This window comes from Spermophilus citellus (genome assembly GCF_964194105.1).
Source record: "Spermophilus citellus genome assembly, chromosome: 18".
NCBI lineage: Eukaryota > Metazoa > Chordata > Mammalia > Rodentia > Sciuridae > Spermophilus > Spermophilus citellus.
Window position 1 is genome coordinate 66,222,049 of NC_138200.1, and position 27,965 is coordinate 66,250,013.

At 66.6% G+C, this 27,965-nt stretch overlaps 1 protein-coding gene and 1 long non-coding RNA gene across 6 annotated transcripts in view; one reads left to right on the forward strand and one right to left on the reverse strand.

Moving 5' to 3' along the window:
- Nucleotides 1-10,595: 10,595 nt before the first annotated feature.
- On the reverse strand, nucleotides 10,596-14,463 carry LOC308637083. Of its 2 annotated transcripts, XR_014019547.1 has the most exons (4): nucleotides 14,181-14,463; nucleotides 13,375-13,437; nucleotides 11,036-11,596; nucleotides 10,596-10,730 (listed from the first exon to the last, which is right to left on the reverse strand). It is a non-coding gene; the product is annotated as an uncharacterized lncRNA (long non-coding RNA). The 2 variants fall into 2 exon arrangements; XR_014019548.1 differs by lacking the exon at nucleotides 10,596-10,730 and having other exon boundaries at nucleotides 10,819-11,596.
- A 148-nt stretch (nucleotides 14,464-14,611) lies between these two features.
- Nucleotides 14,612-27,965, forward strand: part of GSE1 (Gse1 coiled-coil protein) — a 298,010-nt gene continuing 284,656 nt past the window's right edge. For 2 of the 4 annotated variants that reach the window (XM_081273128.1, XM_081273132.1), the window contains exon 1: nucleotides 14,615-17,030. In XM_081273128.1, coding sequence (XP_081129254.1) covers nucleotides 14,742-17,030 — 2,289 coding nt within the window. In that variant the 5' untranslated portion in view covers nucleotides 14,615-14,741. Of the gene's footprint in view, nucleotides 17,031-27,965 lie in introns of all 4 variants that reach the window. The other 2 variants (XM_081273130.1, XM_081273131.1) reach the window with 2 other exon arrangements.

The following is a 27,965-nucleotide window of genomic DNA, read 5'->3' on the forward strand; positions in this document are numbered from 1 at the left end:
ATGGGGTCGCAGGGTGCCTGGTGCAAGAGGGCGCCCAGGGTGGGACAACTGCGGCCTGCCGTGTGGGGGCTGGTGACGACAGAGGGCCTGCTCTAAACACTCGTCACACAGGCCGCTGGCTGGGCCGCCACCCCACCTCACGGTGGAGCCAGAGGCGCAGCAGGCCCAGGGTCACTGCACAGAGTTGAGGAGAGGCTCAGCCCGGACACCCTGGCCCTGGGTCCTTTCTTCTAGCTGCTGTCCAGCTGCTCACTGGGCAGCGGGAGCCACAGAAGGTCTGAGAGCCAGATGTGGCAGTGGGTGCTGGTGGCTGGCTGGGCGTTTCGGGGGAGCTGGGAGGTGGGGCTGCGTAAGGGACAGGGAGAGGCAGCAAGAGGGCGGTCTCCAGAGAACCCAGGAATGAGGACCAGGGTGCCCATGGCCGCTGGGCACTCAGGATGAGTGGCCGCGTTCTGAGGCCCCCAGGAAGGAGCTGTGGCGCCCGGGAAGAGCTGGCCCAGGGGGCTGCGGGCGGTCCCTGGCCTGCTTTCCTGTCGTCCCGGCCTCCTCTCCCCACAAGGCAGGGCCATGGGAACCCCGGCGGCCCAGCCCCACGTGGGCTTCTTCCTGCCGGAGGACCCGGTCAGGCCACATCCTGCCCTGGTGGAGCTGGGGCAGGCTCCCAGGGACACAGCCTGGCCTGGCCTCTGTTCTATTAAAAGCAGCCGAGTCGGGCAGAGGACTGTGCTCCGCAGAGCCCGCCCTGGGCCGGCCACTGCCGACGGGCCACGCCCGCCGGCCCTGGGCTCAGACCAGCAGCCTGGCCCTGGGCGGCCCCGGGTCTCAGTGTCCTTCTTGGTAGGCGTGGAGATGAGCAGTGGGCCAGGCACCATTCTGGGTGCAAGGGACCCAGCAGTGGGCGCTAGGAGGACCCTGACACTCCTCCTGGGGCTGTGGCCCGGATCCCTGACCAGGGTTCTCGCGTGTCCCCTTGAAGGATTGCCACAGCACCCTGTCAGGAAGGCACTCTTTTGGGGGATTGATCCTCCCCTCTGCTTTTTGTTTACTTAATCATTTTATTTTTAAATTTTGAGACGAGGTCTGACCACGTTTCCCAGATGCCCTCGAACTCCTGGGCCTGAGCAGCCACCGCCCCCACCCCAGCCTCCCAGGCAGCCAGGACCCCAGGTGCAGGGCCCACACCCGCTGCCCATTTTAAAAACGGAGGCAAAATCCAACATGAAATCCACACTTGACCAAGGGCCAGCGCACGGGGTTCAGGGTAGCCATGGCGGGCAGCCTGTCCCTCTGGTTCCTGAGGCCTTCAGCCCCCGAGGAAACCCGCCCCATGTCCCCCTGGCCCCCGGCCCTGCACAGTCACTGGGCAGACCCTCCTCTAGGCCCACCTCGCTGCCCGAGTTGTGCAAACTGAACTGGACGCCGTGCGGCCCTCTGAGCCTGGTGCCTGCCCACAGCCCACGGGTCGCTGTTCCTTCTCGTGGCCGACTAAAGGTCTGTGGCTGAACAGTGGTGGTCGGCTGTGTAGCGGGCCTGAGGGTGGTCGTCCAGCCCTCTGTTGACGGGTGTCTGGGTTGTCTCCATTTTGATCCCCTTTTCTAAGCTGGGGACTGACTTCCTGCCCCCGGACAAGCCAAGGCCCGGGCCCTGGACAGAGCCCACCCTGGTTCCCAGGGCCCAGATGGGCTGGCGGGCCCAAGGGAGGATCTGGAGGTGCTGGGACTCCCGATTCATCTTCCAGCGCTGGGGACCTGCGCCGGGGACAGCTACAGGGTCAGACTCACTGTAGGAAGGCGCGTCTTCTGTGGGCCTCCTGCTTCCAACAGCCTCCTTCCAGAGCGGCTGAGGCTTTCAGCCTCCTGAGCCCTCCGTGCCTGACTGGCCCAGCTCTGGGCTGTGCCCCGAGCTCACGTGACTCTGCTTGGTGACGGTGTCTTCGGCATCTTCAAGTGCCATGGGTGACGGGGAGGAGTCGCTTGGAGAGCCCGGCAATGCGGTGCCCGCCAGCGCCTTCCCCTCCGCACGTGGGTCCAGGGGACCTTGGGTCAGCATGGCTGTGCACTCCAGGGACAGGTGGGCCCACAGCCTCAGCTCAAGCTGGCCACCGCCCTCCCTCACAGGTGAGGGAAACTGAGGCTCGGAGGTGACCTCCCTCACCCGGGGCCTATGGAGGCCACTGGTGGACCCAGGACCCAAACACAGGCCACCGGTGGCGGGCAGTGCCTGGGGACAGGTGGCAGGTGGAGCTCCTCCTCCCTCGGCTGCCCCTGTCCTCAGAGGCCACACGGGGCGCCATGCGTCCAGCACACGGTGTCTGTCCTGCACAGCAGGCCCGAGAGGCCTTGGGTCAAGGCAAAGGACCCGGGGCCTGATGTGCGGCAGGGGGCACTGGAGGCTCCTCCCACTCAGAGGGAGCGGGGCTGTGGGGTCGCTCAGCAGAACAGCCCCAGCACCTGCTCCTGAGGTGGCCCAGGTGGGGAAGGGGCAGCAGCTGGTGCTGGGCTCACAAGGCCCAGGGTGTCTGTGGGGCTGCAGGGTCGCCACATCTGTGTCTGTGTGACTGCAGAGTCACACGTCCCCTCCCGCCCCTGGGCTGCTCACCAGCAGGGGAGAAAGCCCTCCCCGGGGCTTGTCGAGCCAGGGGCAGGTGGGCTGGACAGCAGCTCTTTCTCAGGAAGTCCACTCAGCCTCAAGACCTGGGCCAGGCAGGCCTCCTGGGACCAGGGTCCCCGACTGCCCTGTCCCTGCCCCGAGGCACTGCTGGGTCCCACACTTGGGCCTCGGGACGCCTTCCCTGGGGGTTCCTGGCCCTGGGCACCAGGGAGAGCTCTGCCCGCCCCAGGGTTCCACAGAGTCAAGGGACAGGGTCGTTCGAAGACCTCACTGGGGGTCAGGTCACTGGGTCCGTGTCCCTGGCTCTGCCCCTGGCCACGGAAGTCACGGTCACAGTCTAACCCTTCTGGGTCAGCTGTCCCCACCTCCCTGTCCCCACCTCCCTGTCCCCCCCCCCCGGGGCTTCTTGGCCCCCGTGCCCCACCCAGGCCGTCCCTGTCCCCCACCTCTGTGCGCCCTCTCCCCAGAAGCATTTCTTGGCCCCAGTTTGGGGAGTGGCTGGGGGCTTCTGATAGCCTGAGGGTGGAGGCCACAGGCAAGACCCTGGAAGTCAGAGCCCAGGACAGGGCTGGCCTGCAGCCGCCGGTCCACCCAGGCAGCTACCTAGTGTTTACCAAAACACCAGCGTTGGAGGGCTCAGACGTGACACTGGAGTCAGCCAACCCGGGGCCACAGCCCTGCTCACCGGCCTCCACGTTGAAGGCTGTCTCCTCCAGGTGGAGTGAGGGCCTCCGCTCCTCGGGGCAGACAGAAGGCTGAGCCCCACGCATCACGGACACGCCAAACCCGGGGCATCGCCCGAGAGGGTGCAGAGCTGCCGGACAGCAGGCCACAGGACCAGGGTTCAGTGGCTCTTCACAGAACCTTCCTCCAGGGGATCCTCAGAGAACCACCATGTACTGACCAGCCCCAGGTGTCCCTGGTGGCAGGGAGCATGGCCAGGTCCAGGGCCTCCTGGGCTGCCCGCCTCCCGCGGGGCCGGCGGAGGACGAACCTCACCACCACCGTGGCTCCTGCCTGGCCTCCCGCCCTCCCCCCTGGGTGGGTCAGAAGCTGCGCGTCTGCCACGTCAACCCCCACCTGGCACCGTGTCCCATCCCGGGGTCTTGGCAGCTGGCAATGGTGACAGCTGCCCCCACCCACAAGCTCCGACACGTCCTGTTGCCGGGCGGAGAGGGTGGCGGAGGGGCGCGGCCAGCGGGGGATCAGGACCGTCTGGGCCCGGGCTTGCCCCAGGCCTGCTGGCACGTAACTGCAGGCTGCCCCTCAGGGCCAGGAGGCTGGGGACGGTGGCCACCCGGCACAGCTGTGAGACCGCAGCAGAACCTCGTGAAGGTGAGGTGGCTCCACCAGGGACAGGGCCTGGGTCACACAGCGGCCCTGAGAGGACGCTGCCCTCACCCCACGCTACAGAAGAGGAAGCTGAGGCCCAGGAGCGACGTTCTGTTCTCATGTCGCCAGCAGCTCAGCTAGGAAGCTCGTGCCCCGCCCTGGGCTGGCGTCCCCTCGCCCCCTTGCCCCTTGCCTGCAGGAGCCAACCAAATAAACAGGCCGACTGCGAGCAAGTCAGCCAGTGCCGGGCTGTGCAACCGTAGCGAGTCTCTTGACCTCTCTGGGCTGCGTTTACATGTCTGTCAGGCGGAGCGTGTACACGGCCAGCGCTAGAAAGACTTTCAGGCCTACTCCAGGAACCCAGTGAAGGAAGCTCGAGGCCTGAGCAGAGGGGCTTTCCAAGGTCCCTGGTCGTTTTTAGCCTCCCTCCCTGGGTACAAGTGTCCCGCACTCTGACCTCGGGCCCGGCGGCTTTTGCCAAGCTCTTTTTCTGGCGGCATGAACTCAGGCCTGAGCCCAGCCAGAGCCAGACTCGGGAGGGCTGGCCATGTGCTCGGCGGGAGGGGCAGATGGCAGGCCACCTGTTGGAGGTGGCAGGGTGACAGCAGCCCGCCCGCACCTCCGGCTGCCCCTCTGCCCGCCTCGCGGAGCCCTCTCTCCCGTGCCCGGGGGCGGCTGGGGGCGCTCAGCGAGAGGAGCCAGCCCCTGCCGGGCAGAGGGGGTGGGCAGACACCCTGAGCACTGCCGAAGGCGGCCCCTCAGAGGACACCCCGAGGGGGCCACGGTGTCTCCAGACGCCTGGGTCCCAGCACTGTCCCCGAAGGGGCCCCTCGCCGAGTCTCGGGGCATTTGGAAATTTTCAACTCCTCACAACAACAACAAAACCAGGCTCTGAGCCACAGGCCATAGCCGAGGGTCCAGGCGGGATCCCTGGGAAGGCCGGCCAGCGGACCGCCTGTGTCCAGGAGGCTGCGGGCCCCCAGGCTTGTGGCCTCTCCTGGGGACACTCAATCTGTTAAGCCCTCCTCCACCCGGCAGGAGGGTGGGCCTCCTCCTGGGCACTGCCCGGCGGCCATGGTGGGCTGTGATGGCCACCTCTTAGACAGGCTGCGTCCCCCATCTGGGACTCCCCGACTGAAGCTCAGAGAAACCGGGGTCTGTGTAACTTGTGTGGCCACAAAATCTGCCCAAACAGACGCAGGGCTGTTTATAGGCTCCTCTTCTGTGGAACTGCAGGCCCACGGTGAGGGGTCCCGGTCCTGCTGGGGTGCCGGCCGGGTCAGCGCAGGCAGCACCCTCCCGCACGGAAGCCCCTGGAGGGGAGCCCGGCCCTGGTGGAGCGCATGGACGCGGCCTCACGTTCTCCGCCGGCCTTTCGTACTTCCCGTTGGTGCCAAAGCCAGGGAGCCCCACTCCCTTCCCAGGGTGACCGGTGACGACGCCTGGGCAGGCCTCCCTCGCAGGTCTCCCTGGTGGGCCTTCCGGAGCCTTCCGCTCCTGCCTGATGGACTTGAGAAGTCCCTGTGTCAGTCCCCCTCCTCCGAGTTCTCCAGACTGTGCCCGTGGGTCACCTGCCTCGGAAGCCTGGTGCTCGTGAGTGCCATGGGACTCGGGGCCCTCCTGCTCCCTGGCCTGGGCGAGGGAGGCATGTCCCCACCCTGTGGGCTTGAGTCCGGGGCTCCAGGGCCTTGGTGTAGCCTGCCCCCGCTGCCGGGGACGTGGAAGCCTGACCGGCCCTCAGTAGCCCGTGTCCCTGGGCAGCCGCAGGGCTGTAAGCCCACCTGGGTGGCCACAGTCGGGGCTGGGAGGGGGGTCCCCAAACCCAGGCGTGAATCCTGGCTAACACGGGGACGCAACTCAGCTCAGAAACTGCCACCAAGCTCACTCCCTCCTCAGAGCACAACTGCCACCCGTGTCACGGAGCACAGCATGACGTTTCCAAGTGAGTGCTGGCACGCCCGCCAGCTCCTCCTCAGAGGGACGCCAAGCCCCCATCTCAATCCAGGAGGCCTGCACGCTCTCCTGGCCTCCCTCTACTCCAGGGACAAATCCTTCCCTCCTCCTGTCCACCCCCCCAACCCACCCCCCACCCACCCTTCTATCCACCCCCCACCCACCCCATCTACCCCCCATCCACCCACCCCCACCCATCCACCCTTCTATCCACCAGCCACCCACCCGCCTTGGTGGCCAGTAGGTGCTCCACCATCCTAGTGAGGTAGCGAGGGCCGGCCCCTCAGGCCACCAGTCACAACTTTATGAAGGGGAAATGGAGTCACGAGAGCGCGAGGCTCCGGCTGAGGGGGCTCCTGGAACCCTTCCTGACCACTCACTCGGCCACTCTCCAGCTAACATTCCGAATGGGCCTAAGTGGCCCAGGTCCTCAGGCCGGACAGTGGCAAGGCCGTCACCCTCATGGGACTTGAGAGGAAGCCAGGCGTCCACGGTCACCAACGGCAGCCATCGGGGGAAGAGCCTGCAGCCTGCCCGAGGGTCCTGGGCTGAGGGTGCAGGGAAGGGCCCCGGGCCAGGCCTAGAGAGGGGCGCAGGAAGGGAACCTGCAGCGAGGTTGACCTCTCCCAAAGAACCGGGGGGTGAAGCCACCCAAGGTCAAGGACACAGGAACTGCTGTCACCTGCTGAAGACAGAGGGGACGGCTGAGCCTCTGCTGCAGCCACAGAGGACACCCGGCAGACATGCAGAGGAAAGGCCAGGGCAGGAGGGGACAGAGAGAAAGGCCCAGGTCCCCGCCTCTGCCCTCTGGGGAGGCAGACACAAGGGAGCCTGGGAAACGGCGTCTCAGGGCCAAGCGGTGGGCCAGGCGGAGGCCAGGGACGGGGCACGTGCGGTGGGCCAGGCGGAGGCCAGGGACGGGGCATGCTCACTGGGCTCGGGGCTCGAGCAAGCACCTTGTGGTGGCCGCATCTGGTGCCCCTTGGGAGCGCCCCAGGTCTCCTGGGGTCACGGGCAGGGACTGCGGACAGGGAGTCAGACCTTCAACCTGAGAGCGAGGAGGCGTGGGAGGGAGACCGTGGCAGCTGGGCTCGCACGTGGGATAGAGCAGGTGCCTGCTGGGCTGGGAGAAGACCCCGCGAGGCCCTGGGGGCGCAGCCAGAGCCGGCTGCCCACCAGACCCACCCCAGGCCCAGCCTGCACCCTGGGGGAGCACCCATCTCGGGAGGGCAGCTCCGGCCGGTGAGAGGCGCTGCTTCCTCTCTTGCACTGAACACGGGCCCTGCCCCCAGGACCAGCCCCTGCCCAGCCTGCCCCACCCCTTACCCCCCACCAGGACCCCCAGCTGCCCACTGGCTGGGCGGGGACATCATCCACTGTGGCACCTGACCCCCTGCCTCCCGCCTCTCTGGCAGCTTGGCTTCCACATCCAGTTGGCATTAATGGCTGTGCAGGGTCCAGGGGGCCCATGGACAGTCTTTCTGGAAGCCCACAGGGCGCCCGGCTGGAGTCGCAACAGGACACCCAGGCCCAAGCACCTGCCTCTGGCTGCCCCATCCCCCCACACCAGAGGGCACACCCTGGACCCCTCAATCTGGACACTGTGTGCTTCCCCTCAGGGCACAGCGAGAGTCCTCCCGAGAGTCCTCGGGGTCCGCGGGAAGAAAGGTCGTCAGGAGGAGCTTTCTACGGACGGGTGGGGCACCCCGTCTCCCAACACCAGCTGAACTCCCAGGGGTCACCTCCTGTCCTGGGGATTCTCAGCCTTGGAAGGAGGAGCCCTGCATTTGCAAGACCTGCTGTGCTTGTGGCTCTTCCCTGGACGGTGCCGGGTCAGCTGACGGTGGCAGAGGAAGGCGCGGTGGCTCTTCACGGGCATGTGGACGGGAAATGTGCTCAAAGTTCACCCCCTTTCCCTGGCCATGAGGTCCGGATCCCATCTCTATCCACGAGAAGCTGTGCACCCTTGGGCACGTAGCTGAGCTCCTCTGGGCTCTAGTTCTCCGTCTGTAAAGTGGACACCTCGCCTGCCCCTATTTGATGGCTCACTGAAGGACCTGATGCCGCGAGGCAGGTCGACCGGGAGCAGACCTGAGCGAGCTGCGGAGCTGAGGTCACGCTCCCCTGGAGACGCCTGCTGCCCAGGGCCTGGGCCTGGCCCACATCTCACCCAGCCCCCCAGGAAGGGGTGGGGCGGCTGAGCGCTGTGCCCTGGGACTGTGAGCTACTGTTCCTGGGGAGCGCGGCCTCCAGACGCTGGAATGCACTCCATCAGGCTGGACCCCGGCAGGCTGGAATTTAAAAATGTGTTTCCCCTTTTGGAGGGAGGGAGGGAGGGGGGGGGAGAGAGAGAGAGAGAGAGAGAGAGAGAGAGAGAGAGAGAGAGGGAGGGAGAGAGAGGGGCTAAGTGTTTCTGGCCTGTGAAAGGAACACAGTTTCAGAGCCAGGACACAGAAACCGCATGTGCTTGCACAACGCAATGAAAACACAGGCCACCAAGCCGTCCTCTGCAGCCCGCATGGGCTCCAGCTGGCTGCCCAGGTGGGCCAGGGGTGCCCTGCAGGGCCAGCCTGGTGGGCGGGCAGCTGCAGAGTGGTGGGGCGTCTGGGAGCAGGGAACCTTGGGAATTCCACGGCAGCTGGGGTGTGAAGCGTCTCTCTCTGCACCCAGGTCAACACTCACCCACGGCTGTGAGCAGTCCCACCCCTGGGTGTCCACCCGGCAGACAAGCATTGTGTTTTCAGCAGAGGGTACCCCAGAATGTTCAGGAAAACACTCCATGTTGACTCAAACAGAAACCACCCAGAGCCCCCAGCCCAAGTTATGGCATATCCATCAGAGGACTACTGCACAGCAGTGAAAAAGGACTGAGTGCAGCCGACCCCACACGAGGAAGAGGCCGGGGCAGCTCAGCGAGGAGCACGCACACTTCCGCTGGCTGAGCCTGAGGCCCTGTGGGAGCAGAGCCAGCCAGGCACAGACGGCCACGTGTCAGACTGTGCTGCCCCAACTGCCCAGCTTCGCAGAGCTAGGGGCAGAAGGAGAGGGAGTGGAGCAGGGGTTGGGGGGCGATGGGGGTGGGGCGAGGCTGAGGGTCTAAAATGACTGGGGGGGTGCTGAGGCCTGCGGGCCACGTCCCAGCAGGCTGCGAAGGATCAAGGCGTCGGAACTGGGACCCGGGAGCCTGGGGTCTGGCTGTGAGGCGGCCCTGGCTCAGGCCTCGGGCACCAGGGGGCTTCTGAGGCTGGCACGCTCTCCCGGGGGCTGGTCCCAGCTGTGCTGGTTGTGTGAGCTGCACACTGTCACGGGGCCCACTTTGGTAAGGGTCTCCCCAGCTCAGCAGCCCAGGGCAGGGCTAGACACCCGCATTGGGCCCATCACACGTCCCCATCAGCGAGAGCAGCAGAGCTGAGGAGGCCGGGCGGGCGGCGGACAGCGGGTTAGACCAGGCCTCCTGACTCCCGGGAACAGCTGCAAACAATCAGGAGCTGCTGCCTCCCTCCCAGCCCCCGAGAGCCAGCACGGGGACCTGCAGCAGCCCACTGAGAGCCCTGGGGGACCTGGGCCAGGGGGCCGGCGGCCCTGGAGCCTAGCAGAGCTCAGAGGTGGCCAGCAAGCCCTGACCATTGGCCCCGTTGGCAGGGCCCGGTCAGGTACAAGGACTGGGCAGGGGCAGGGAGGCTGGCCTGCAGCTCAGCACACAGCTGGCGGGTGAGAGGGCGCCCGGCCAGACTCTGGGTCTGACTCCAACTCTGACACCTCTGAGCTCTGCAGCCTTGGGAACCTGGGTCCACTGCCCAGGCCCGGTGCCCTTCTGGGAGAAGTGTACAGCAATGTGCCTGGTTTTAGGTGTTGTAGGGCCTGAATGAGTTGAAGCTCTGGACACGGCACTGGGCGTTTTGACTGTCCCCAGATGTGAGCCATAGACTGCAGGCCGGCTCATTTAAGTGCCTACTGTATGCCAGGCCCCCTCGAGGCTCTCGGATTCTCTCCAGCTGCCGGCTGCTGTCTCCCCTGCACCCCCACCCAGGCCCACCTTTGCCAGAATCCTCCGTGGCCGGGAAGCTGGGGACCAGCCACCTCTGGGCCTGCCGGGGATTTTCTGCTGCAGGCTCGTGGTCAGCTAAGGAGCCTCTCAGCACAGGGAGGATTTATGTGCAGTGTTTGTCCCCGTCCCCTGGCAGGTCAGCTCTGGGGATCGTTTATCAAAGGGGTTTTATGAGGCCTTGAAGTTCACAGCAATGAGATGGGGGCGGGGGGCTGGCGTCTGCAGGAGGGGACCCTGGGCTGCTCGCTCCCGGGGCCTTTGTCGGGTCAGGGAGACAAGGCCAGGTTCCAGGGCACCTGGTTCTGCTCAGTCTGTCCCCAAGCTCTGACCCTTCGCTGTGTAATGCCGCTGTGGTCCTGAACAAGGCCCATCCAGCTCACAGAAGGTTTCAGCCAGGTCCCTCCAGGCCCCAGAGGTGAAGGCCCCTCCTCCACCGAGACCTGGGAGTGGAGGCTGTCTGTGTTTAATGAATTAGCACAACGGGTGTCCACCAGCCGCCTGCTCCAGCCACCGGCCCTGAGCGAGGCCCTGTCCCTCAGACCCTCCGTCTCCCCCCCCCCACGCACACAGGGCCTCCCCTCAGGCCTCCACCTCTCCTGTGCCCCACGAGCCAACGGATGCAAAACGCTCAGAGGCCCAAGGCCTCCATAAATCCCAGGGACTTTTTTTTTTTTTTATTATTATTAATGGTTTCATTCTTCTCCCCGAGAAGGAGGGGACATTTTTGCCCGTGGCCTGGCATATCTGAGGCTCTTCCTGAGGGTGGCAGAGAACTGCTCTCTTCATTCTTAGGCAAAAAGAAGAGAAGAAAGGGAAATAGGGTGGCCAGACGATGAATTCTGTTTTTCTGGTCCCCAGGGAGCCAGAGGCCAGACACGCACACACGGCCTCCCTGGGAGTCGGGGTCAGGAGGGACCTGCCAGGGAGGTGACTGGCTCCCGAGAGGGAGGCCAAGGTGCAGGTGCAGCATGGAGGGGGGAAGAGGGCAACACCCTGGCCAGAAGGGGAGCAGGCTCGTGGGGTGAGGGCAGCCCGGGCAGGTGGAGGCCGGGTTGGCGAGCCGCTCCCAGGAGTGACGGAGCCTGGAGGCACCTGGGGTCAGCGTGGTCTGGCTCCCTCGTCCTTGCGCGGACTGGACCCCAGCCACGTCCCGGCCCCGTGAGCCCGGGGCAGCGCAAGGCCAGCCTGCTCAGGCTTCGCCCCGGGGAGAGGCGGCAAACAGCTCCTCGGGACAAGTGCTGGGAGCTGGAGGTGACTCGCAGGCCAGGGCACGGCCACAGATGTGCCTGGAGGTTCCCGGCTGGTGGCCTCTGGTCTCCTGCAGACTCGAGTGGCCTGCTGTTCCGCTCCCAAGGCGGCGCTGCCGGTGGGCAGTGCGGATGCTCTCTGGGTTCCAGGACCCATGACCCAGCCGTGGGCGGCAGCCCGGAGGGAGCCAGGGCTGTGGGCAAGGAGGTGGCTCTGCTGGGGACAGGGGCTGAGGCTCCGGCAGCCCTGGGCGGGCACGTGTGGACGGCTTCTGTTTGAAAGGGGAGCCTGGTCCACGATGGCCCGCGTGGCGCTGCAGAGGGCCCTGAGTTTCCATCTTCTCTGGTGTCACCCAGCCTGGGTCCCACAGGCACTGCCAGGCCCTCAGTGTCCTCTGCTGTGAAACTGGGACACACAGAGGAGGAGGTGGGTGAGACTCCAGGTTGTCCCTGTCCCTCAAGCTGGGTTTAGGGGGAAGCAACTTATAGTTAGCAAAACCAGAGGGTCACGTGGACACTTGGCTGAGGCACCAGTCCTAGCTGCACCATGCTGTGTGCCCTTGGGCCAGTGTCTTCCCTTCTCTGTGCCTGGGTTTTTATGCTGGAAACTGGGGGTGTAACAGAACTACCCCATAGGCTTGGGAAGATTTGGGGAGTTGGTGCCTATAACCTCCCATGCCCAGGAGCCAGGCTCCTGTGTGGTTGTCACGTACTGTGTGTTGGGACTGTCATTGCCATACCCAAAGAATGGGCTGCTCCTGGACTCTGTGTTCTTCTTTCCCTGACCCTACAAAGGGTGTTGTTTAGTTGTTCCTGTTTTCCACATGGAGGCTCAGAGAGGTTAAGAAGCAGGCCAAGGCCACACAGCTAGTAAACAGTGGAGCTGGGATGTCAGTCAGATGTGTCTGGCTGTGCCCTGCCCTGTGCCACCCACCCACAGATGACCCACGCCATCACCTGCCTCTCCCTGCCCTTATCTGTGCCAAGGGACTATTCCCAGTGGTTGGGCTGGTGAGGAAAACAAGCACCAGCCGCACACTCCCATGCCCCACTCCCAGCCCGTGCACGGGCCCACGCACACACTCACAGCTGCACGTACATGCAAACACATGCACACACGCTGCACCCAGCCACACACTTGAACACGTGTGCACACAGCACACACAGATAGGCATGAGTGCATGCGGAGCACGTGTGAGTGCCACACACTGGTGCTCATGTGCTCCAACGTGGCGCACGCTGGCACACACTCAGGAAGCTGTCCCCGTGTGGCCAAGGGAGCCCCGGCTCCTGGTTTTTATCCTGCTGACCCCGTGGCCCTCCTCAGGCTCAGGCGTGACCGTGGTCAGAGCCAACAGGCGGCAGAACCTCCTCACTCGTTGTTAGAGCCAGGGAGGGGCAGGACCCGCACACAGGGTCATGGGGAGCCCCAGCCCTGGCCCAGGCGTCATTCTGCACCTCACTTGGTCTACACAGAAGAACTCCACGAGGAGGAATCATGAGCCCATTGCACAGAGAAGAACACTGAGGCTCAGTGAGCCGGGGTGCACAGCCGGCCCATGGTGGACCAGGATGTGGGACAGAGCAGCCCTGGACACGCAGTGAGCAAGACCTCAGGAGGGGCACCCAGGCTCACGGGGGAGTGCGGGGAGCAGACAGGGAGCGCTGGCAATCCCTTGCCCAGGAGCCAGGCCAGCGAGCAGGGGCCTGCTGGGAGGGGACAGGGAGGCCTTGGGATGAGGCTGCAGCTGAGGCCAGGGCCCTGGAGGGCACAGCCGGGGTTTCCAGGACCAGCACTACTAACCTTTCCATCTGTGAGGGACCCGACAGCCCTTCAACCAGGACGCAGTCAAACAGACGTCACCCTTTAAAGTCCTCCCGATGAGTCCCCCTGGGGGGTTAAAAGTGCCAGGAGCCAGGAAGCTCCGCCCCCCGCATTCCTTCCCACAGCGTGCTGACCCAGCACTTTCCTGGGCCGGGTTGGGGCTGAGCCTCATCCCATCTCAGGCCTGATGGCCTTCCTGTCAGTCCCTGGGCTGGGAGCCCTGGAGTAGCCACCAGGGATTCCCGGGAGGGGGCCCTTTTGTCTTCTTCCATTTATTTATAATGCAGGGGCCTCCTCGGTGCCAAGAGGAAGCCCAGTTTTATTTACATGTCAGCACCCCAGAGGGTGGAGGGGCTCACCCGCCACCTTTGTCCCCAGCCGACTCTGGGTTCCAGCTGGCCGGTCAGGACAGTCGTAAACTGCTGGGAAATCAGAGACGCGTTAGATGAGTTGGAGGGCCTGATCTGCCAGGCCTCCAGCCTGATCCGGAGCATCAGGGCCGAGGGCCCACAGGGAGTCCTGGTTGTGTCCCCTGCTGTGGATACTTTCCATGGTGGACCTGCGCCTGCCTGGTACAAGCCCGTGGTGGGGGGCAGTGGCTGGAGACTGCCTGCCTGAGTCTGAGTCCCACTGGGTGTCCCCTGAGGAGTAACTGGGCCCCCTGCCTCTTCCTTCCCCTCTGGGGAATGGGGCTGCTCAGGCAGGAGATGCAGTGCGGGGGACAGGAAGTGCTTCTACAGTGCAGCGGCCCTAGTCTCCCTGTGTCAAGTACAGTGTACCCCACCCCCCAAAAAGGTGCAGAGGAACTCTGCTGCAGCTGGTTATCAGGAGGAGGAAAGGGCCCAGAGAGGTGGAGTCTCTTGCCCTGGGCCACCCTTTCCATCTCTGCTGATGACCAGGTGGCCTCTGGCCAGCAGTGTGGAGGGGAGGGGAGTGCGGGTGAGGACTCTGTCCCCAGGATGATGAGTTGCAGGAGACAGGGGACAACTCCTCTCTGTCTACAAAATCAGGGCACTGGCCCGGAGAGGTGCCCCCAGCCCAGGGCAGCTCAGGACTCCAAGTGGCTCCCCGTTAGACCAGGGAGGGGACAAGGCCGCCCGGAGCTCCCGGGCTGCAGACACCCTCCCGGAGCTGCCCTTCCTCCGCTGCTCCGCGGCGTCCTTACCTGGCTCCTCCCGCGTCCTGCTTGACCTTTCCTGAAAGACCAGCTTCAGCCGCTGATGGTTTTGGCGGGTCCCCGAGGAGACCCTTCAGACGGCTGGAGCCGCGCGCGCCGGAGAGAGCCCCTAATTGGGGCGATGAATCATCGCGCGCGCTCGGGGCCGGACACAGAATAGATAGAGGAGCCCGCGAGCCATTGTGCGCAGTTTGGGACGCGGGAGGGGGAGGGGAGGAGCGCGGAGGGTTTCCCCCGCCCTCCGCCCGCGCGCCGCCCCGCCTCCTCCTCCCCAATTAAATGACCCAGCGCGTTGGCAGGCGCCGGAGCTCGCACATGCGGCCGCCGCTCCAGCCGCCCGGGGCCCGCCGCCGCCAACGCCGCCGCCGCGTTCCGGGCGCGCTCGCCGGCGCCGCCTGGGCCCGCGCCGCCGCCGGGGGCTCGGCAGGCCCGGGGGGCGGCGCAGCGATCGGCCCCGCGCCCCGGCCCGCGCCGGCCGCCCGCCGCCAAACTTTGCGGCGCGCACACATGCTCCGAGTTGGGCGCGGCGGCGGGCGCTAGGGCGCGGCCATGAGCGGGCGGCCGGCGCCGCTCTCCCGCAAGCAGCGGCTCATGGCAGCCGTGGGCGAGCGGGCGGCGGGCGGCGGCGCGGCGCTCTCGTGCTTCATCTGCGGCGGCGGCATCGGGCGCGGCAAGGAGCTGAAGCTGCAGGTGAAGGAGCCGGCGGCGGGCGCGGGGGCCCCGGCGCAGCCCTTCTTCCCGTTCCTGCAGCAGCAGGAGCCGGCGCCCGGCGCGCGCGAGCTGTCGCCGGCCGACGGCTGCGTGCTGGTCTGCGCCGTGTGCCGCTGCTTCCTGGGCGAGCAGTGGGCCGCCTTCGAGCGCGCGCGCACGCCGGTGGACAAGCGCATGTACTGGCTCAAGCGGCCCCACCAGTGCGACGCGGGCGCCAGCGGGCGCCGCGGGGGCGCCGGAGCCCCCCGCGAGTGGAACGTCGCCTACGCGCTGGGCAGCGCCGCCGGGGACGACGACGACGGCGGCGGCCCGGGGCCCCGCGCGGCGGCCGAGGACACTCGAGACTCCGAGCTGTCGGAGCTGTCGGACACCGACCCCCTGTCCGATCCCGACCCGGCCGCGCGCGACGCCAGCAGTCCCCTGCAGGACGCGCCGCCTGCGCGCCGGCCCACGCCGGGGCCCGGGCCTCGCGGGGGCCGCTGCCAGGAGTGGAGGCCGGCGCCGGGACCCGCTCCGGGACAGGACTCAGAGCCCCCTGCGCAGGGGGATATGGAGGAGGGGATCTCCTCGAAGCTCCACGCCGACGTGGAGCCCAAGACCGGAGTCAGGCGCCGGAGAAAGGGCGTTGGAAGGCACTGGGCTCCTGAACCCCGGGCCAGCGTCCTGAGGGGCATTCCTGATCTTTGGCAAGGCCCTCTGAGCCAGGCTGCCCCTACAGATGGCATGAAAGAAGTTCACTTGGGCAAGGCCACCAAGCCCCAGGAGAGCCGGCCCCCCGGGGACACCCTCCGGGGTTACTGCACATCCGAAGACAGTGACATCAACATCACCAGCGAGGAAGAGGACCACAAGGAGCAGCCGGTCCCAGCGCCCAGAGAGAAGGACAGTAGTGGTGGTGTCCTTCGGGCTCCTCTGGAGAGCCAGGCTGTGCCACCAGAGGGCCTGTGCTGCTACATCTGTGGGTCCGTGCTGTCCCCCGCCTCCCAGCGCCAGATCCACGTGCAGAAGCAGGAGAAGCTGGCCCAGGCGCCCTTCTTCCCCTTCCTCTGGCTGCACAGCCCGCCCCCCGGGGCCCAGCCCATCAGCCCGGCGGGCAGCACCCTGGTGTGCTCCTGCTGCTTCTCCTCCCTCACGCAGCAGTGGCAGAGCTTCGAGCTGGCCAGCGTGCCTGTCCTGCAGCGGCTCTACGTGGTGCCCCTGAACAGCCACGCCCCTGGCATGGCCTCCAAGGGCAGGAGGCTCCCCAGGGAGGAGAGCCCCCCCACCAGGGCCCTGCAGGAGGCCTGCTACCTCTGCGGGGAGGACTGTACCCAGGATGCCCGGGCAGTGCCCTCCAGGGCCCTCAACGGCAGCGCCAGGAGCGCCATGCATTTCCCCTTCCTCAGCCTCCTGCCCTGCCCGCCCAACGCCCGGGCCCCCAACAAGCGCTGTGAGGTGCGCAGCTGCCCCAAGTGCTTCAGCGTCCTGGAGGACGTCTGGGCCCTGTACCGGGCCTGCCAGAACCAGGAGCTCATCACCTCCGTGCAGGGCTTCCTGGGCAGGTACCACCAGGCCTTCTCCGCCTCCGACCCTGCCCTCGGCGAGCTGCCCGCCTCTGCCCACGGCGGCCCCGCGTCCGTCTGCTACATCTGTGGGGCAGAACTGGGCCCCGGGAAGGAGTTCCAGCTCAACGTGAACCCCGCCAGCCGCCTGGGCGAGAAGGAACCCTTCTTCCCCTTCCTCACCGTCTACCCGCCCGCCCCGCGAGCCAGGCCGGCGGACGCCACTGGTCTGGTGGCCGCCTGTGTGCTCTGCTACCATGACCTGCTGGGTCAGTGGCTGCAGCACGAGGCCCGAGGTGCCCAGCACGCTGTCAGCGCCTGGGCTCGGCAGTACCAGGTGGAGACCTTCGTGTGCTTCTTCTGCCAGCAGGAGAAGAGGCGCTGCCTGGGGCTGAGGCCTGTGCGGGTGGCCCGGCTGCCCTTGTTCCTCTACACCCTGCGAGCCAGCCACAGCCTGCTGGTGGACGACGGGCGGCAGCTCATCATCGGGGCCTGCGTGGACTGTGGGACCCTGGTGTGCGCCGGTCAAGGGCTCACCCGCCAGGGACCCTCCGGCTGGAGCTCCCCGGTGGCGGCAGCGACGAAGGTAAGCTGCAGTTTCCGTCTCGTCTGGGACCTTTCCCGAGACCCACGAGGGGACCGGAGGTGTTTTCTGTTCCTCCGAAGAACCCCGGGCTTCCCTGGTGCTGTGTGGGCGGTTCCCTCCCTGGGTCATTGAGCCCGCTCCTGGGGTTACCTTGGCCTGGCGTGGGCAGGTCAGGAGCAGGCTCAGGAGGGCTGAGAAGAGTCGGGCACTGCTGGTCAGGGCAGGCAGGGGCCGGGCCTGGCTGTGTTCGGGGCGGAATCTGTCAAGCGGAGGAAGTCGGGGGCACGTCTGTCGCCCGCCTGATAACATTGGTAACGAGTGTGGCCCTGCGGGTCACAGAGAGGTCTGGTACTCACGGGTTTGAAACACACGGCAGGGAAGTTCCTCTGGGCTCTGGCTCCAGTTTTTCCCCCAAGTTCACCCTGTTCATTGGAGACGTTCTGGTGGCTTAATGGCAGATGGCAACCGGTTCCCAGACGCAGGGGCAGGATTTGGGGGACAGTGGCCTGAACAGGCCTTTCCCCAGGGGGAAGAGGTCTTCTCTGTGAGCCAGAGAGGAGTCTCCCTGCCCTCGCTCCTTCCTCTTGCTGCCCCCCCGTGCCACACGGGCTCAGAGAATCCTGATCCTGCTTTTCAGAGCCCGGCCCCCGGGTCTGAGGAGGTCAAGGTCTGTGGCAGTCACCGTCCTGGCCACGGGCCATGGGTCCTCATTTCTACCAGAGAGTTAGACTGGCGTGTGTGGTCAAAGTCGGTAGCAGTAGCCGCTGGCCGAGGGCTGGCCGAGGGACCGGGGTGGGTGAGGAGTGCGGGCTCTGCGTGGAAGGGACCTGATCTGCCTCGGCCTGACCCGTGCTGAGGGTGAGGTGCCCAGGGTGTGCCCACGCATGGTGACCGTGTCCGTGAGGTGGGCCCGTGGGCCTTGGTGCGCTCCCGGGGAAGCCCGTGCCTGTGTCCTGCGCCTGTGTCCTGCTCCTGACAGCCCTCGCTTCAGCTGGACCAGCATGTCATCCGCCGTGGGTGCGGAGCCTGGCCATCCGGCAGGCCCCGGGCAAGCTGGGCTTGGGCAGCCCAGGTCCTGGCCCCGCCCTGCCCCTCTCTGGAACTGAGCCGCCTGCAGCGAGGTCCTTCTCCTGGTGGCCCGTCGGTCTCCCTGGCCGGGAGGTGGAACTGTGCACCGGGGCTTGTAGGGACGTGGTGAGGATGGAACCCGTTGGGGACGGTGACGTGCCCGGGTTCCCGATGTGCCACATGGTGGCCCCCCAGGCCCCTGTGTGTGGGCCGGCTCTAGGGTGCTGTCGTGTCCTGGTGCCAGGCTCCTGGCCCGGGCGCTGCTGGTTTAGCCTGACTGTGGTGAGAGGCACACCAGGCTCCGCACGTCCCCACGGGTGGCCTGCTGACTCTCTCTGCTCAGGGCCCTGTGAGATGGGCTGTGGGCCTGAGTGACAGGGACCTGGGTGATGAGACGCTGCCCTCCCCAGGCCGGCCGTGGGAGCTGGGAGCAGCCTGGTGTCTACCTGGAAAGTGGCCGGTGCCATTCCCCATGTGCGTGGTCGCCTCTGCCGTCCCCTGCCCAGGAGCCTTGGGGTTCTCCTTCCACAGAAGAAATCGAGGCCCGGTGCCCTTGGTGATGACCTGAGGCCCTGAGCCCGTCAGTCCGCCTGGAGGGGCCTGGGCAGCGTGGGGGGGTTGCTGAGCGGGTAGTTGGCAGCAAGTGGGGAGGCTGGGAAGAGGCCGCAGCCTCCCCGGCCACAGCCTCTCCAGGAAGGGGACAGGCCTGGGGGTCCAAGGCCCAGGGGCAGCGGTGACCTTTTGAAGGAAGGCATGGAAGAGAGCCCACCCGCCTGGGGGCCACAGTCTGTTGGCAGCCTGTGTCTGGCTGCAGGGAGGGGGCGGCACTTGGGTCTCAGGTGACACCCCAGGGTGCAGGGACCGAGCCTGCGGAATCCCGAAGTGCAGCCTCTGCCCCGTCCTCTCCTGGAGCGCAGGCCCCCAGCCAGGCTCTGTCCAGGTGCTGCACGTCCTGGGGCGGGGGACAGAAGGGCACCCAGGGCCCCGGGGCTGTCAGCACCACGTGACCCGGGGGAGGGGGGGGCTCGGCACCACTGTCAGGACAGGCAGAGGAGGGCCGTCCCCAGGGGCCACCTGACGCCACGCCAGGTCCTGGGGCCCCACAGTTCCCATTTCTTTCCTGGGTGGTGGTGTGAGAACGGGGACGGAGGAGCAGGGGCGTGAAGGGAGTCCCAGGAGGACCCCTGGGGACACGGCATGTTCCAGAACCTTGTTCTGGGCCGCCTCCGGGACCCCTGTGCTCGCTCAGGAGAGCATCCGAGGTGGAGACCTTTAAAACCAAGAACGAGGGAAGGAGGCGCCCCCCTGGGTGGGCGGGTGCAGCCCTCCGCTCTAGCTGGACTCCCTGGAGGGCTCTGTGCTTCCTGTGGGGGTGGGCAGTGCCCGGGCTGGGCAGGGGAGGGTGCAGCTGCCCTCTCTGGGCCTGGACCTCCTACCCGAGGAGGATTCCCAGCCTCTGAAGCCCTGTAAAGCCCCGGAAAGGCCCAGGTTTGCCTGGAGACAGACCCGACTCAGATCCTCATGGAGCAGGCTGTGTGACCTTGGGTAAGACTCTTGACCTCTCTGAGGCTCCAGCTGAGAAGTGGGGTGCTATTTTCTCTGGCAGGTTTATGGTGGGAACCAGGCAAGGTGGGCTGGTGCGGGTACCGCCTTGTGGTTGGACGTGTGTCTTGCTGCTGTTCAGGGGCCTGAGTAGGCCCCCTGCCCCCTGCAGGGAACCCTTGTTCCTCCCATCAGACTAGAGGCAGCACTGCCAGCCTGCTGGATGGCATTTGGGGACATACAAATGAGGACGATGCTTCCCCGGCTCCGGCCTATCCTGTGCTCCCCGCGCCCATATGTGCAGCCTCCTCATACAGTGCTGTGGAGGTCGGGGCCGCTGTCCCAGCCTCTAAGTGAGAAACAAGTTCAGAGAGGCTGAGTAATGTGTCCAAGGTCACTCAGCTGGTAACAGCAGGTGCAGGACGGGGCCGGGAGTCTGGATCTGGAGGCTTGGCTCTGGATTCTCCCCTGTTCTGCCTTCCTGGGCTCCGGCTGTGAAGGTGGCTGGGCTGGAGAGGGCCCAGTGTAGACCCTTCCCCGGCCACTGGCACATCTGTGCCTGTGGGGCAGAGGCCACGGGCTGCCCACATGCCCCCAGGTGCCCTCTGCCTTCACCCCTCCTCCCTGACATTGCCAGGTGCGGTGGCCTTGGCCAGGACTCGGGAGGCTGACTCCGGGCAGAGGTGGGCTCGCCCAGGACGGACCCTCTCTCCCTGTGGGCCGGTTGGTGAGCAGGCCGCCCTGCCCCCCTCCAGGGCCGCCTGAGCAGCGCTCCGGTTAATGGACGTGCGGCTGTTTCCCCAGCGGCACCAGGGAGCCCTGGGGTGGCCTCCAGCGCAGGACGGTGGCTGCCCCGGCCTCCTCCCCAAGGCTCCCAGGGGCATGGCCGTCCGTCTTCCTGCTCCTGGCTCTGCACCCACGGGGCCCTGCTCTTCAGGGAGACCCTGTGGCTCCTCCCACCAGCACCAGGACCCTTTGGAGGGAGAACCTTCTGGAAGGTGCCAGGGCAGGCAGCTGGGCTGGGGCTGGGGCTCACATCTCGGGGACGGCAGCTGGGCAGTGCTGGGCTCGGGCCTTGGCGGGCTCCGGCGCCTCCTGACGGGTGGTCTGCTTCCTGGCCCAGTGGAGGCCATCTGCTCGGAGGAGGGAGCCGTGTGCGGTGCCCTGGGCTGTCCTGGGGGAGACAGGAGGGCAGGGTCTCCCAGTGTGGCCCTCCCTGGAGCCCGTGGGCGGGCAGCGCGGGGGATGCAGCCGGAGCACAGAGCTTCCCGGCCCCTCGCGTAGGCTCTGGGGACCACCCTCGCCGGGCGGCTCGGCTGAGGGTCTTGGGGTGTTTCTTGGTGGCACGTTTTCCGGGCTGGGGAAGACCCCGGAGATCCTCTGCCTCGGGTTCGTGTCCGGGAGGGGACAGCGCCACGGGAGGCACTTCTGTCTTCAAGAAAGGACATCTCGGGACTTGCCTTCCGTTTCCCGTGATGCCCTGAGTAGGACCTGGCAGGCCTTCGGGGGCAGGTGGGGAAGGAGCCCCGCACCCCTTGTGGCGGCGTGACGTCAGGCTGTCGTGCTGTTAGGACGGGCTCTGGGGCTGCGTCTGGACTTGCTGGGACAATGACCGTGGTCTGCCAGCAGCCTCTGAGTCAGAGAGGGAGCCTTCTGGGGTCTCAGGGTGCCACGCCGGGCACGGGACACCGCGAGCCTGCGTCCTGTGGAGGGTGGACTTGGAGGGGGGTCAGGAAGGATCCGAAGACCCTCACCTTGAGACGCCGCGCCCCGACCTCTTCCTCTCTGTGACGTCGGTGTTTTGGAGCAGGTGGACCCGCACCTTGTTGGTTTGTTTTTACCGGGTGCCGAGGACCGAGCCCAGGACCGCGCCCGCACTGGGAGGCTCCACCGCTCAGCCCAGCCCAGCCCAGCCCGTCACCGCGGCGTCTTGCTGCCTCTGCTGGTTGAGCTTTGGTGACCCAGGCTGCTCAGAGGTGCTGACGGACAGGCTGGCAGCCGCTGCCACCCTGCCTCCTGTCTCCATCAGGGCTGCCCCGTCCATGGGTGCCCTGACACAGGCTCGGAGGGTGTCCCTGGCCCTGCAGACGTTCAGGTCTGGGCGCCGTGGCACTGGGAACACCCGGTGCTCAGGGTGGGGAGTTGTGGTGAGGGCTGAGGGTCGCGCAGGGGTCTGCTGGGGCCCGTGGGAGGACGTGGTGTGTCCAGGGAGGCCACCTGGAGGGCCAGCGGCTGAGTCCTGAACTGCAAAGGCCCGGGCTCCAGGCTGGAGGTGCCGAGGGCAGGCCCAGCCCCGGGCACTGCGGGGCGCTGGGATGTGCCCCTCAATCCACCTCCATCCACGCGAATTAAAGGCCTGTGATGGGCCCTGCCCTGCCCAGTCCTGACCCGAGGGGGGTCCTGGGCGTGGTGTTTTTAAGCTTCTAGAAAGCTCCAGGTCAGAGGCCCAGGGTGGAGTGGTGGGACCCAGAAGGGGGTGCGCAGGCCTCCCAGAGGCTGGCGGGGCGCGTCAGGCAGGGCCTGCTGGCTGGACGGGGTGGACCCTGGGAAACACTGGTGGAGTTGAGGTCGACCCGATGCCGTAAGCTCTGTTCCCTGAGAGCACAGCTTAGCAGACCCTGTGAACCAAGTGGGTGACCGTCACACTGTCTCCAGAATGTTCCTGTCACCCCTGCAGGAAACCCTGTGCCCATTGGCAGCCACCCCTGTGCCCTCAGCCCTGGCGGCCCCCAGTCTGCCGCTGACCCTGGACCTGCCTCTTCTGCACGTTCACGAGGCTCGGCTGCTTTCCTGGGCACCTGGCGTCCCCCGCTCCTCTCGTGGCCGAGGGCTGGACCATGGCCCACACGTGCCCCACATGCTCGTCCGTCAGCCTGTGGACACTGGGTTTCCCCCTCGGGCCGTCGTGAGTCATGTGCTGTGGACGTTCGTTCTCTGGGGGATATGCCCGGGATGGAGATGCTGGTCCAGGACGGCCTGGATCACCGCTGAGATCCCTCCTGTTAGGAGGTGGGGTGGCCCAGGGCGAGGCTGGAGAGGTCCGAGTTTGGAGCTCTGCTGACTGCAGGCCACCTGCTGCTTCCCGGGTCCAAAAGGTGGCAGAACTTCAGATTCTCACGCCTGAGGGGACAGCTCTGGCCCTACCCGGCTCACCGTGCCTCCCAGGGCCACTTGTCCACCACGGGTGCTGCTGTTCCCCTAGCAGAGAGCGGGAGGACCACAGAGGCCTGCTGTGAGGTGGACAGGGGAGCTCTGTCCCCGCGTCCTGTCCGCGCGCTGCCCAGCGTTCCTGGTGTGGCTCTGGCGATGTTGCTGGAGCCCAGGTTGCTTCTTGCTGCCCTCTGCCCCCCACCCACGGCCTGTCCCCCTTCCCGGGCCTGTCCCTCCACCAGGTGACCTTGCAGGCTGACCTGTTGGCCTGTCAAGCTGCGGGATCTCGGTGCCTCCTGGCCTCTGTGCCACAGGTGACCAGAGGGGTGTGAACCTGGGAGGGACTTTCTTTGGTGCTCTGGGTGGCTTCCCTGGGCCAGCCCGAGGAGGGCCTCACGCAGATGGGGGTGGCCACGCAGCTGGGCAGAGGCTGGCACAGGCTGTGGGGGTGGGGCGCCTCTGACAGTGCCCCAGGGCTTGGCCGCTGCCCGGGAGGCGCTGGGCACTACCCAGTGGGTGAGCTCCTGGGCACCACTGTCCTGGTGTCACCACCTCCGAGGGGAGCAGGAAGGGTGTCCCCGGGCCAGGCCCTCCTCGGGCTGCAGGTCGTGTGCGGGGTGAGAGCCTGCCTGGCGCGCGTGGCAGGGCCTGGCACCCCCAGGACACTCCTCGCTCAGCAGCCGCCGGACGCCGGCCCGGGAGGCGTGGTGGGCCCGTTGCCCGCTCCCCACAGAGTCTGACCTGAGCCCGGCGTCCCCACGTGAGTCCTCACCAACTGTGAGGGTGAGACACGCTGTGGCCCTCTGCCCGCCTTCCCCGGTGCCCTCCTGCACCGCAGCCAGGGTCACAGCCGGGGTGTCCACTGATGCCGTCCCTCTTCTCCTTGGGGTCCCCTGTTGGGTGCACTGTGTGGGCATTGGCGGCCAGGGTCACAAGGGTGAGCGGGGTGCAGGACAGTGCGTGGCCATGAGACCCTGCCACCCATCCCTGCTGCTTCGGGGAAACAGCTGCCCGCCTGGCCACCCGGTGGCCTCTGCCGCCGCACTGAGCCGAAGCCGGACAGGCCATCATGCCGGAGTGCTGAGCCCGCACGCCACAGAGAGAGCCAGGCTCTGGGGACTCGGTGGTCTGCCTGGCCTCTCAGAAGAGGCGGCCTGCTGCCCCGGGGTCATTTCCTGTAGGTCTGCCCGGGACAGTGGCCACTGTGACCTTTTTTCCAAGAGGTCAAAGGACAGAGGACACTGGTTGCCATGCCCGGCTCAGGAGTCAGCTGGGTGGCCAGGGAAACAGCAGGGCACTCTGAGCAGATGCTGGCTCGGGGAGTGTGGGAGGTGACCTGGACACTTACCATGCCCCAGTGTGTCCAAGGAACCCTCGGGCCCGGGGTGTCACATGGCTTGCTCAGATACGCCCGGGAAGCCGTGGACCTGGGAGAGTGGACAGGCCCCGCGCAGGACGCTCCAGGGCTGTAGTGAGGTGCCGTGCCTCACAGTGCGTTCTGGAAGTGACGGGCTGACCCTGGGGCTGTCCCCTGGGGAGGGCATGAGGGTCTGAAGTCCTGCGCAGGCCTGTGGGTGGTGCTCTGAGAGGAGCAGGGGGCGTCGGGTCACAGGGAAGGCTGCTGCCCGTGAACGTGAGGCCCGTCCAGCCCTGAACCGCCGAGGAGCGGGGGTGGGGGGAGCAGGGGGCAACCTGCCCGCCCCGCTGTCCAGGGAAGGAGGACGCGCTGACCACGGCGGCTGTGGTGCTGGTGGGGTTTCAGGTGATTTATTATTTTTAATATTAGATTTTTTTAAGCCCACAGGGACCTTGAGCTCCGCTCACCGGCCCAATAAAAAGCCATTGTGTGCTGGGGTGGGGGTGGGGCGCCAAGAACAAAAGTGGGTTTTAGACAAGTTTTCCTGAGGAGCCGCGGTGGGCGCTGGGCGGTGGGTGGTGGGAACAGGAGCCACGCAGGACGTGGGGGAGGGAGGAGCTGGGAGCACCCTCGAGTTTCCCCGTGTCCTAAGGCCCAGAGAGGCCAAGTGTCTTGCCCGGGTCACACAGCTGAGGGATTGCAGAGAGCCGTTGCTGTGTCTTCTGCCTTGTGTTCCCATCAGTGTGCAGAGTACTTGCCATGGATGTGTCCCATAGAAGTCGGGAGTCCAGGGTGTGGGATGGAGGTGTCACCGTGTGCCCTCGTGGTAGCCAGAGGAACCGGCGGGAAGGAGGGCACAGCTCAGGTCAGATCTGCTTGCCCCGTCGCTGTGACCATGGGTCCTGGGAACAGGTCCCCCTGGGCCAGACTCGGTGCCGCCCCGCAGCCCCCCGCGGGCTGGACAGCTGGTCCTCCAACGTGGAGCTCTTTCCAAGCAGATGTGACACTCGCGCCGGGTGGGAAGGCACCAGGCGCTCGGTGGCCTCCGGGGGCAGGTTTTGCTGCTGTGTGGGTCTGGGGACTCGTGTCCTCCAGAACTCTGGGGCGTGGGCTGGAGGGAAAGGACCACGGACGCAGCCGCGTGGTGTCTCCGGGGGCAGCCGAGGACTGGCCCGCTGAGTGGGTGACCCCGGCGTTGGTGGCCGGGAGAGCAGGCGCCAGGCTCTGGGTTTCTGCTCCTGGGGTGAGAGTGACTTGGCTGCCCTGGTTTGTGATGTTGGCCCCAGGGAGGGGACCGGAGGGCGCACGGAGGGCGGCTCTGGGCCTCCGGCTCCCGCTGTCGAGCTGCGGCTGTGAGCACGTGCAATTTTTTTAAGTTTTAGGGAGAAAAAGAGCCACCTCCCCGTGTGGGGGGCGCCGGCCTCCCTGTGACCAGGGCATGGGGAGTTTCCTGGGGGCGGCCGAGGCCCCTCTCCAGCAAGGCCCCTGGATGGCAGAGCGGGCCCTGACCTGCTCCTCTCTGGCAGCCGGTGGCAGCCCGGGGACCTCAGTGGCTCTCCTGCGCCAGGCTCCGCGCGGGGAGGCCTCCGCAGTTTTGGCGGGGCCGGGCCTGAGGAGCTGGCGCTCGGTCTTTTGGAGGCTAACGGATCTTTTACGGAGGTCAGCAAGGTCCACTTTTAACTGAATTTGCAGGTCACCCTGGCTTGGGTTTCTCCTGAAGATGCTGGGGACAGCCCTGTGTGGACGGTAGGGGCAGGCTATGTGGGGTGGGCACAGGATGGGCAGTCCTGTGGAGACCCTGGTGCAGGCCCTGGGTCTATCCGGTGACCTTGGTCAGCTCGGTAACTTGCGTCTTCTCTGGTGGCAGATGAGGGTTGGATGCCATTCATTCAGGAATCATTTATTGAGCACCTACTGCATGCTAGGCACAGGAGAGAGCAAGGCAGAGGGGGGAGGATGGGCAGGAGGTTCTGGGGGCCAGAGGTCAGCACTGGGGGGACAGTGGGAACCCGGGGGGGACTGTGGGAACCCGGGGAGGCTTGTGGCTCTCAGGCCCTCCCAGCTTCCAGACCCCAGATCTGCGTCCCTGCCTCGGGCACAGGACCCGCAGTAAGCCAGCTGCCCACGTCACCGTCTCGGGGCAGGTGGGTACTGCAGGCCTCGGGCTGCTCCTCGGGCCAAGGCCACCTCCCGTGCACCAGCCCACCCGACAGCTCCCTCCTGGGACAGGGTGGCCCTGTGTCCCTGCTTGTCACCTACTGTGTGGCTCACCTGGCTCCTCTCTGGACAGTGGAAGACGCATGGCCCCCGAGGGCGGCGCCCACCTCCCCCACAGCTGAGAGCCTGATCCCAGGGTGGGAGGACCCCGGTGGCCCAGGGCTGACCCTCGCCTCGCAGTGTGGCCGAGCTGGCGCCATCGGGGCAGCAACAGCCTGGTGTGTCGGGCAGTTCCCGCCTCCTGACCTTCAGCTCTGGCCCTCGGGGACCTCACTGCCCAGGTGGGCCTGCGCTGGCCCCTGCTGTCACCTGTGGGGTCCTCTGGAGCAGAAGACCCCTCCGCCATCATCCCCCAGAGGCCCAGGGGAAGGAGCCCATGTGCTCCTGCCACAGCACAGGACAGGAAGGGCTCCCTGCTGGCGGGTGAGGGGACCGGCGGGTGGCAGTGCCTGCCCTGGCCTCCCTCCTTCCAGGCACCTGCGGGGTCCCGCAGGGCAGTGCAGCATGTGGGCGCGGAGCCCAGTGACACAGCGGAGCTGCACCCAGGGCAGCTGGCCTTGCCTGGGGGAGGCCGGGTGGGGATGCGGACAGGCAGAATGGGACGCTCCGTGGGGACGTCAGGTGGCCGGAGTTCTGCCAGGCGGTGGCTGGGCCACGGCACCCTGCTGGCTTCAGACCCATGTGACCTACGACACACCAGGTGGCCCAGGGTGCCTGTTCCCTGCGCTGAGTCAGCAGAGCCACTGGGGGGGGGCAGGCACTGCCCGCTTTGGCCAACTCTGGCAGGAAGGGGAGCTCCCGTGTCCACTGGGCTCACGTGGGAGCACCAACCTGGCCGCGTGGCCAGTGTCCCCCAGAGAAGCCAGGGCAGCGTCCTGCCAGTCTGTGTCCAGGGGTGGCCAGCTGAGTGGCCCATCTGCCCTCCGTCCCCCTCCGCGGACCTCGCCCCCGCGGGCCGTCCCCTCGCCTCGGTTGGGGCGTCCCCAGGAGCGCGGAGCTGGCGCCCCGCCCTCCCCAGGGCCTGAGTTTGGAAGCTGAGGCTCCAGAACTAGCTGTGACGTCCTCTTCTGGGCGCCCTGTGTGCCCTCACAGTGGGGAGCCCTGGGGAGGCCCAGGTGACGTCCCGAGGCTGGTGGTGGGGACAGCAGGGGCTGGCCTACTGCGGGGTCCCAGCAGCAATGAGGAAGCCGCGCCGGTGGCCACTGCAGGCCGGGCGTGGAGAGGGTCTTTTTGCCCTAAATAAAAACCGTTAGGGCTGTCACCTGCCCGTCTCTCCTGCCACCCCAGCCGTCTGAGGACCAGCCGTCACCTCCCCCTTCCACCCTGGGGGCCAGCTCTGGCCAGGCCTCTCTTCCCAGGACACTGGGCTCCCCAGATCCCGGGTGCTTTCCTCCTGCTGGGCTCAGGAGGCCCGTCCAGCACCACTGTGGTCAGGGCTGGAGCTTTCTCTCATCACCTCACGGTGACCACCTGGGGACTGCTCAGAGAGGTCGTTGACTCTTGTCACATCACACAGCTGTGGGGCAGCACCTGGACGCCCCCCCTGAGCCCTGAGCCCACGTCTGCCTGCGTCCAGGTGTGGGGCCGGTGGGGCGGCAGCG